The sequence below is a fragment of the Fusarium pseudograminearum genome, chromosome 1 (assembly GCF_000303195.2).
Source record: "Fusarium pseudograminearum CS3096 chromosome 1, whole genome shotgun sequence".
NCBI lineage: Eukaryota > Fungi > Ascomycota > Sordariomycetes > Hypocreales > Nectriaceae > Fusarium > Fusarium pseudograminearum.
This window is the reverse complement of record NC_031951.1, coordinates 910212-919042: the sequence shown is the minus strand read 5'-3', so window position 1 is coordinate 919042 and position 8831 is coordinate 910212. Positions and strand designations below refer to the sequence as shown.

General features: G+C 47.8%; 2 protein-coding genes across 2 annotated transcripts, besides 6 other annotated features; one reads left to right on the top strand and one right to left on the bottom strand.

Moving 5' to 3' along the window:
- Positions 1-2: 2 nt before the first annotated feature.
- Positions 3-39: a microsatellite.
- Positions 40-89: 50 nt separating this feature from the next.
- Positions 90-231: a repeat region.
- A 21-nt stretch (positions 232-252) lies between these two features.
- Positions 253-301: a repeat region.
- A 26-nt stretch (positions 302-327) lies between these two features.
- Positions 328-427: a repeat region.
- A 19-nt stretch (positions 428-446) lies between these two features.
- Positions 447-472: a repeat region.
- Positions 473-2413: 1941 nt separating this feature from the next.
- Positions 2414-2445: a microsatellite.
- Positions 2446-2852: 407 nt separating this feature from the next.
- Positions 2853-4562, top strand: FPSE_08790 (uncharacterized protein; the record flags this gene model as incomplete). The annotated part of the gene is made up of 9 exons (XM_009261908.1): positions 2853-2979; positions 3041-3094; positions 3145-3287; positions 3341-3370; positions 3424-3533; positions 3606-3733; positions 3787-3895; positions 3950-4020; positions 4069-4562. The coding sequence occupies 9 exons, from the start codon at positions 2853-2855 to the stop codon at positions 4560-4562; spliced, it is 1266 nt and encodes a 421-aa protein (XP_009260183.1).
- Positions 4563-5567: 1005 nt separating this feature from the next.
- Positions 5568-6704, bottom strand: FPSE_08789 (uncharacterized protein; the record flags this gene model as incomplete). Its single annotated transcript, XM_009261907.1, has 1 exon — positions 5568-6704. One exon carries the CDS (start codon positions 6702-6704, stop codon positions 5568-5570), a length of 1137 nt encoding a protein of 378 aa, XP_009260182.1.
- Positions 6705-8831: the final 2127 nt, after the last annotated feature.

The window sequence follows — 8831 nt, the reverse complement described above, 5'->3', positions numbered from 1 at the left end:
TTAATTAAATTAATTAAATTAATTAAATTAATTAAATTATAAGTAAAATATAATAGCTAAATATATTATATTTAAAGCTTAATTAAGGGATTTAATATTTAAAAAAAGAAAATATATTTTTTAAAGTAATATAAAGAGAAAAATATATTAAATAGGTATTATACCTTAAGATATTTATAATTAATATTAAAGAGTTTAAGTATTTTTAAGTTTAATAAATATTAATTAATAGGCCTTTTAGCTATATTAAGCTATAAGATATTATAATTAAAAGTAATTAATTAATTTAAAATAATATTAAGGTTAATAAGAAGCTTAAAGCTAAAGTAAAAGCTTACTTATATTTAATATTAAGTTAATTATATAATAAGTTATATACTAATATTAAGTAATATTAAATAATGCTATATAATAATTAGTAATTTAACAGTAGATTTAACTGTAGGATATATATATATATATATAATAATAAGGTCGAACGCTACAAGTAAACATATCTACTCAGCTACGGATATACTGCATACACCAATGATGATCATCAGCCAGCACAGACGAACCTTAAATATCACCAACAAGCGGGATCAATTTTCCTTACGTAGGTGCTGCAGATCAGTCTGTGTAACTGCAGATCAAGTAAACAATAAATGGAACAAGCCTTTCCGCCAACTCAGCCGTCGTTATTCTGACAGCTCAAATAGGTAACACACAGACACAGCCAAGATCAACATACAGAACTAACAGATCTGATGTGGAGAGTGATAGATTGAACTAGGTAGATTGATCTGATCTAAATTAGACCCTGGTCGAGCCCGGCGCCTGGTCTTCAGTATTTCCTGTCTCTTACCTACATGTAATTAGGTAGTTCCTCTTAGTTGGGCTAATTATCCGATTAACTAAACTCTTCTGTTGCTTTTTGCCACTTTTAACTCTCAATGGGGAAGAGAGGCTTAGTGTTTTAATCTTGTTTAGTATACATGTACACATAGACGGATATAGACTGCCTCACCCAGCGGTTCTGTTTTAAGACATCAGCCACAATACCAAAGAGCAATATCGTGCCTGGAGACAGGTTTCTTAATTCCTACTCAGTCAAGGCTCGGCGATTCTTTCTGCCTGTTGAGTTTTTCTGACTCTTAATCCTTGGCAGACCAATAGCGAGACTGTGACGACGCCGGATCTTGGTCAAAGAATCTTTTCCGTCGTATCAAAACTCAGAGGAATTCATTCTAGGAAGTGTGTTTCCTCTTCAGTATGTTACTATCATGATGTGGTAAATATCATGCCGCAATTATTCGACAATCGCCATCGCATCCTACAACGTATAGTAAGTGTGTATAACGGCGTCGTCTTGGTAGATGAGATATTAGTCCAATCGACCATATCAACTTAAAAGCTTATAACAACGGACCAAAAAATACCCGTGGCATGGACCCGGTATCCGTTTCCGCTGTTCCTAGCTTGCACTTCGCAGATGGTAAGGCCAGGTCAATGCGCTGTCGATTTCAGTGAGTGTTCAGTCACCCGAAATCAGTCGGCTTCGTTCTTTAGCTGACTCCTATAACATACATCACAAGATGTCCGCCGTTTGAAATGAAACGGAAAGGGATGGCTTGCTCTGCGCTGTTGTAGTCGCCAATCATGAAGGATCTGGAATAATTTCCACAAGATTGGCTGAGCAAAAGGCCGTTGCTGATGGAGGGAACTAGGGGAACTGCCGTCGTTCATCAACACAAATACTTGCCTAGTGATAAGCCTGAGCCACGGTCTCGATGAGCCTCTCTATCGATAGCCCAAAATGGGGATTTCTTCACCATCGACACGACCTGAAGCATACTAGGTGGTGCCTTGGCGATGATGCTCTCCTGAGCCATGTCGGAGACTATACTCGTTGGGTAGCCGGGAGAGGGACCGGCGGAGCAGGCTTGTTCCCTGGATACATAGGCACGCAGGATAGTTGCCTGCTAAGAACACGCGTCTGAGGTATTTGGGTCTTCCGCTACGGGTTACTTGCTGGGCAACCTCTTCGTTGATTAGTTAATATCCCCTATTTCCCGTGTCCACTCGATCGGGCTCCCGCTGATGGTTCATCAAGAAACCGACGGCCCCGAACCTTATTCTCTCGTTTTCTCTCTTGTGGTTGGCGACATTTCGTTAACCTTTGTTAGCTTTGAAAGCGCCGATCGGTGGAGCGGTCCCTGGTAAACTGTCCCTGAGAATCGATGTCGATCGGGGAATGCAGCAGCGTCTGCACCTGCCGGCAGTTTCAACAGCTTCGAATGTTTTGGTTGTTCCGTTTTGAGAGTACTATTATTGCTCGTGGTTAGCGACTTTATGGTAAAAAGTCTAGATTAGTGACTTGTCTAAGACACTGACTAGACCTCTTTGTAGTTTCAGGCTTCAATGGTCCAACACCTCCCTCCTTCCTTCCTTCGCTCCTTCCTGCCTGCCCTAACGTTGGGTGCTCGCACGACCAGCATCCTGACCAACACTGTGAGGAAGGGACGGCTACTGCACCGCACAGTCTGGAAAGTGAGACCTGTGGCTTGATCGCTTTACTTAATGGCCACGGTTTAGTCTTTGGCCTAGATCTCCTTAGACTAAACCAAGCCATAGCTTGATAATCTTTAGCTTCTCTACTCTATGCCACTTACGGTTTTTGGTGTTTTAGTTTCTCTTGTTCTTGCTCTCGTTCTCGACTGCTCCTTCTATAATACACTCAGGTTAGCCGCTTTTAATTGCCGAGTTCCTTGTCTTGGTTCTGTGATCAAATATCAACGCACATATACGAAAGGTGCACTTGGAATCCATTCGACCTAATTTGGATACCTTCCTCGCTTTATACTCGATACGCAATGGCTCCGCAAAGCTCCCTCATGCCTCGCGAGGCTCATGTCCCCCCGAAACCTGTACCTATTGGCGGAGATACTATGTCGGTTATTGTCTCGCTCGCCTCCGTCTCGGTCTTGTCAATCTTTCTCTGTACGTCGTCACTACGATTCGGACAACATTTGGGACGAGGGACTGACAAATCATGGGACAGTCCAGAGAATCACTGCAGTTAGATCGTGGGCAAGGTTACCGTTTGTTGCCTGGCGTGAGTACATTTATCATCAAAGTCGGGGCGTAAATACTAACGACTAGCAGTCGTTCTGATCATCTATGCCGACTCATATGGATTTGTCTTTACCTCGGCAATTCTTACACAGGTTTTCGGCCTCAACACCAGCTTTAACATCTGCCACGGAGCAATTATTCTATGCCTGGTCTGCTATGTAACAACCAAGATTGTGAGTTCCATCGTGTGTCGCGCCACAAGATAACACGACTAACAAGTAGGCAGCTCATCTATGTCTTCCTTGTAGAGAAAGCGGTACGTAACAGGACACAAATAGGTAGACGATCGAGAGATCTAACTGTAAATAGCACGTTATCCGAAGCTCTACTACGCGACGACGAAACTCGGGACTCTACTTGTTCAACATAATTACTCTCCTGGTCGGCTATGGAGTTGTTGTGGTAATGAACTTTGTCTTGTAAGCTGGCCCCTGGGACTACTGGTTTCTTTCCTTTCATCTCTTCAGCCGACTAACCAGCACTCTCTATAGCCGCATTGCCAGAATCGTCAATGGGGAGTGTTTTATTGGAATGGAAAAGATCTCAATGATTCCTCTTATCGCTTTCGATGCTGTCGTCAACGTCTACCTGACTATCCTTTTCCTCATTCCTCTCAAGAGTAAGTCGAAAAGAATTCATATTGATGACAACACATGTTAACAAAAGGCATAGACCTTTATTCTTTCAAGAACCTGCCAAAGACCGGCGCCAACTCTCGCCTCCGTAGCATCGCCATGCGTACTTTCGTCGGCGCTTGCTGCACCCTAACAAGCAGCATTGTGTATGGCCCTTACCATATCCCTCTGTCAGAACGTGGAACTAATAGACTCTGTAGGAATTTATCAGTGTTGATGGTTCTCAACGGTGAGCCCGGATGGGTGTGTCTCATGTGCTGTAACAGCGACGGTATGTCATTATGTCGATACTTGCGAAATACAAACTAATAAGATTCAGTGCTATTCTCAGCCGTCGTCGTTCAATGGGTCACCTCTCGTGACAATGCCGGATCCTCCAGTCAAGTTAACTCGGCCGCCCTTGACAACAGCTACGTTGGTAGACAATCATCGGCAGCTCATCAAATGAGCAGCATGCGAGCCTCCAAGGCTCCTAACAACAGTCACGACATGGATGATGAGGCCAACCTCGTATCCTCAGGCGCCGTCGCCTTCTCTAGCGATAACGGTTCAGATGTCACCAAGGTCAGCAGTGGTGTCGTTGTTACCACGACCATCCACCGTCAGATCAAGCCTACGCCCGGCCGCGAAGGGAGCCTTCTTGATGATGATATCGAGACTATTGGCGAGTCTGACCGTGACTTCCCACTACGCCCAGCTGTCTATTCCCCAGACAAAATGGATGCCTCCGAGCCGACACAAACCCATATTCAAGGTGGAAGAGTGCAACACCAACGAACGAAAACACTTTCCTTTTCACGACCGATGAACTGAAAAAAATGGCATGTACGATAGTCTTTGGTATAAAGGGAGACCGGCGCTGATAGGGTCGGTTAATAGTTAGAGTTGTATGAAGTTCAACGTTTGTATAGAGGGGGAAGCGAGATACCCAAGTTTTTTTGTTGCAGATATAATCGAGCGTTGTATAAGCTCACCAAACTAATTGTATTATCTATATTATCAATCCTATTTCTGAACCTCATACAAACATTACACTATGCATTCCTTGGTTGTGACAAATTTCTAGTTATTTACCTTGCTTGCTCAGTTGGACCCTTCCCCTGACGAACCAAAAGTACTAAAGCGTTTGACTTGAGCAGCTGGTTGAATTTGGAATGGAAGTCTCAGATCACAACAGTGGAATGGCACGAGACTCAGATGCAGATCTCCCGTACTTAGATATAGCATAGCATTCCACAACTCCCAGCCTCACGGACGAATCGAGACATGATCTTGATCGTAGAATTTATCCAACGGTCAAGTGATCCAGAGGCTGGACGAGACACAAGTTGTGAAACCTTATGATGCCCACTCAAGACATTCAAACATCACATGCGTCATGCATCACGAGGACAAACTCAAGGTGGTTGGAGCAGTTAAATCGCTGTTCATTGTCATCGTAGCTCGTAGATGTATCTGCGCGCTAAAAGTAGGTAGTGGTCTATCAAACTGCTTAAATCAGGAAATTGTGTGTCTATTTGCAAAGCCCCCTTTTTTGTATGAGTGCGAGGTCCCGGAACTGGTAATAAAAAGGTAGGTAGAATGACCGCTATAGAATAAACGGGGGGATGCTGGGTTAAACGGTGTGGTAAAAAAGCCAGATCCAGGTCACCTAGATGCAGAATATGTACAGAAGTCAACGGGCGCCATGAAAATCTCTATCCTCCCCTCCTTCCGATAAAAAAGCCAATTTGAACAGTTGTTGGGTATCCCCCTAGCGAGTGTACAAGAAGTTTAAAAAGAATTGGTGGCATCACCGGCCGTCAAGCTTCGAGAAACTTAAGCGGAGGCGTAGACGCTACCGTACTTGGACATCTCAGTCTCGCTGGTCATGAGCATGCCGGTCTCGACCTTGAAGTAGGAGTAAGCATCAAGGGTGTCGAGAGCCTCAAGACGAGGGATGGTCTCCTCGAGCCAAGAAGCAATGGCGTCGTCAGAGCCCTTGGGGGCGAACTCGGTGAGCCAGATGGGCTTGCCGCCACAGATCTCGGAGGACTTCTCGATGTGCTCGAAGAGGGTCTCACCGTACTCAACCTCGGAGTACCAGTGGATGTTGCAGAAGTCGAAGTGGCACTTGTCACCACAGGCCTCGACGAAAGCGGAGAGCCACTCGCGACCCTCCATGGGGAGACCACTGTTGCTGATGGAAGGAGCACCGATGAGGGCCTTGCCAGCGTAAGGGTTGAGGTGCTTGATGTGAGCAGCGGCAGCGGCCTCAGGGGTCATGTGAGCCTGGCCACCGTTGTCGGGCTCATTGAAGGAGAAGATGGCCTTGGCGCCGTTGGCAAGGGACTTAGCGCAGTTGGAGGCGAAGCGGTCGAGGTGGACGGCATCGTCAGACCAGAGAGTGGGGATGAAGGTCAGGCCACTGTCAAGACCGCCGGACTCGGAGTCCCAGTTGTAACCCCAGCCACAGTTGGCGCAGTCGTTGTAGAAAGTGTTAGCGAGGTCGACATTGTTGTAGCAGACACCTCGCTTGTGGGAAAGGCCGGCGGAGCCAGAAGAACCACCGGAGCTGGGCTTGGTCTTCTTGGGGGCGCTAGCAGCCTTGACCTGCTTAACCTGCTCGACCTTCTTGGGGGCAGCAGCCTCCTTGGCCTTGGGAGCCTTGGGAGCCTCGTAGGCAGCCTTGGCGGCTTGGGAAGGCTTGGCGACCTTGATAATGGTGGTAGGCTGGGCGGGAGCAGGGGCGGGAGCAGCAGGAGCCTCGGGCTTGGAAGCAACCTGTGTAGCAGCGGGAGCAGCGCCGCCGGGACCGTAGTAGTTGTTCTCCCAAGAGACGACCTGACCGTCGATGGTGGCAACGACGGTGTCACCACGCTTGTGCTGGTGGTGGCCGTGGCGGTGGCCGAGAGCAAGAGCCGGCTCAAGAAGAGCGGCGGCGGCAGTGACAATGGTGAGCTTGTTGGCGATCATCTTGACTGAAGTTCCTGAAAGTGACTGTTTAAGTAAGGATCGAAGGTAACCCAGTGTTTTGGATCGTCGGCAGTCGACTTTGTAATGAGTGTGGATTGATGTTCGGGGAGTTGATCACTGAGGAGTGAAAGCAACGACGCACGAAATATCGAGGTGTAAGCTGGTAGTTATGTGATCGGCACGGCCGGTTTAGAGAGTGTGGATGCGATCTATCGAAGACGCAAATAGATAGTTCTTAATGAAGGGCGACGACTAATCGAGCGAGGGTTGACGAGATGAAGGAGAGAAGGGAAGGGAAGTTCGAAACAAACGGGGGCCTTGGAGGGTTTATGAACAAGGAGTTCCTCGTAATGGACCAGGCAAGTGCGTGGTGTGGTTTCTCAGAGGTGAGCAAGTGAGTACTTGCGATCAAGTGGACTGGAATGTATCTTTTCGCGTGCTGACGATCCAAGGAGATACCCGAGTCTTGACCTGTTGGCTGGTATCTTTGTTTCTCAGACTGGCAAGAGGGTCCCCACCTGCACTATTTAGAGCCTCCACTGCAGGGGCCGGGCTTGAGGCGTTTCTGGTGGGTTCAGGTGAGATGCTTGGACGTTTTGTTGATTTCTATTGGCCGAGTAATTCTGTTCCTGGCGCCTGTGCCTGAGTGGAATCAGGCCCGGGTATGCCATACCCCTGACAGGTAGCGGGTCTTATGCCAGGGGTACCCCCTCATCCTTGTTTGGCGCCTCAGGTTGCATAGAGTCACCTTCCGATTGGGTGGTCCGACCGCCCTCACAGGCAACGATAGCAACGGCGAGCAAAAGAAAAAAGCATGGGTCAACGTGGCAGTGGATATGAGACGGCACAAGCACAAGCACAACCAGTCAGGTCAAGTTATGCTTGCACTGAAACAGCCATGAACAGCGCTATTTCGTCCGGCTTTGGTCTAACCACTGCAAGTCCAGATTTCCTTCCATCCCTCCCACACACCATCTGCAGGAACACAAAAACGAGTGCGAAGGAAACGAAAAAGACCGCAAACGGCCCAATAACGTTCTAATGGAATGATCCAGGACGGCCTCTTTGGGGCGCAATTACTACCTGCCTACAAGGTACAACAGCGCTCGGCGCTCACTGTAAACTGACATGACAGACTGACCGGTGCTGACACCGTACTGCAGTGTCAACACACTCTAGGTCTATCCTGTTCCCGCTACGACTGACTCGACGATCCCACATCAAAGCTCGCTTTATCCACCATGCTATACGGATAAGAAACCAAACGGTCCCCGTTCTCAGGGCAGAGATTAAGCCAAGGCAGCAAAGCTTGACCGACCGAGTTTCCTGCCGGCACTTGAATTAGTTGGATCTCGTTCAGCTGCCTTCGAGAACGCCTTCAGAGCAAGCGGTCGGACGACGCCTACACTGTACTGGGCAGCAGGCAGCTGATCCTACCCAGGATGTTTGATGATGGCTCGCCTTGCTCTCATGCTTATTCACATGCCAAGTCCAGCCAAGGTCGTAAATGCACGACCTGCAAGACGTCGACCAGAAGCATTATCTGCAATTACAATATTCATCACCGGGCCTGTTGGTCATTCCAATTGCCTCACACCACGACGCATGATCAACATGAGATGACGCCCACAAGACCAGACCGACAACGCACAGAATGAACCGCCACCACCAAGAATTAAATTCCACCATGGCAGTCTTGGCTGGCTTTTCTGGAGTTGTTCCAAAGTCCCCAAACCAACCTCTTGGGACACCTGAGCCATCGCACAGAGTGCTGGGCCACGTCGGCTACTAGGCCTAATTCCCACTTAGCATCCGCCGCGTGAAACAGCTTCCGAAATTGCGTCCCGCCGCCACACGAACAAGACATGACAGTTCATGATTCATCCTTGTCTATATTCTACCACTCTGCCTTCCGAGAACTGACTCTGGGTCGGGCCCTCGAGTTCGGTACAGTCATCCCGTACAAGGTTACGCTGAGAACGGAACAACGAACCACGGTTGAGCCATTTTTGGCATAAAAAGCTTGGTTCTCGATTCCCCGGTCCAACAACCCAAGGACACCAAGCAAGGGCATGGTAGAGGGTTGCACTCTCAACCGTGTTGTCTCCACCTAGACATCTTGGCTTT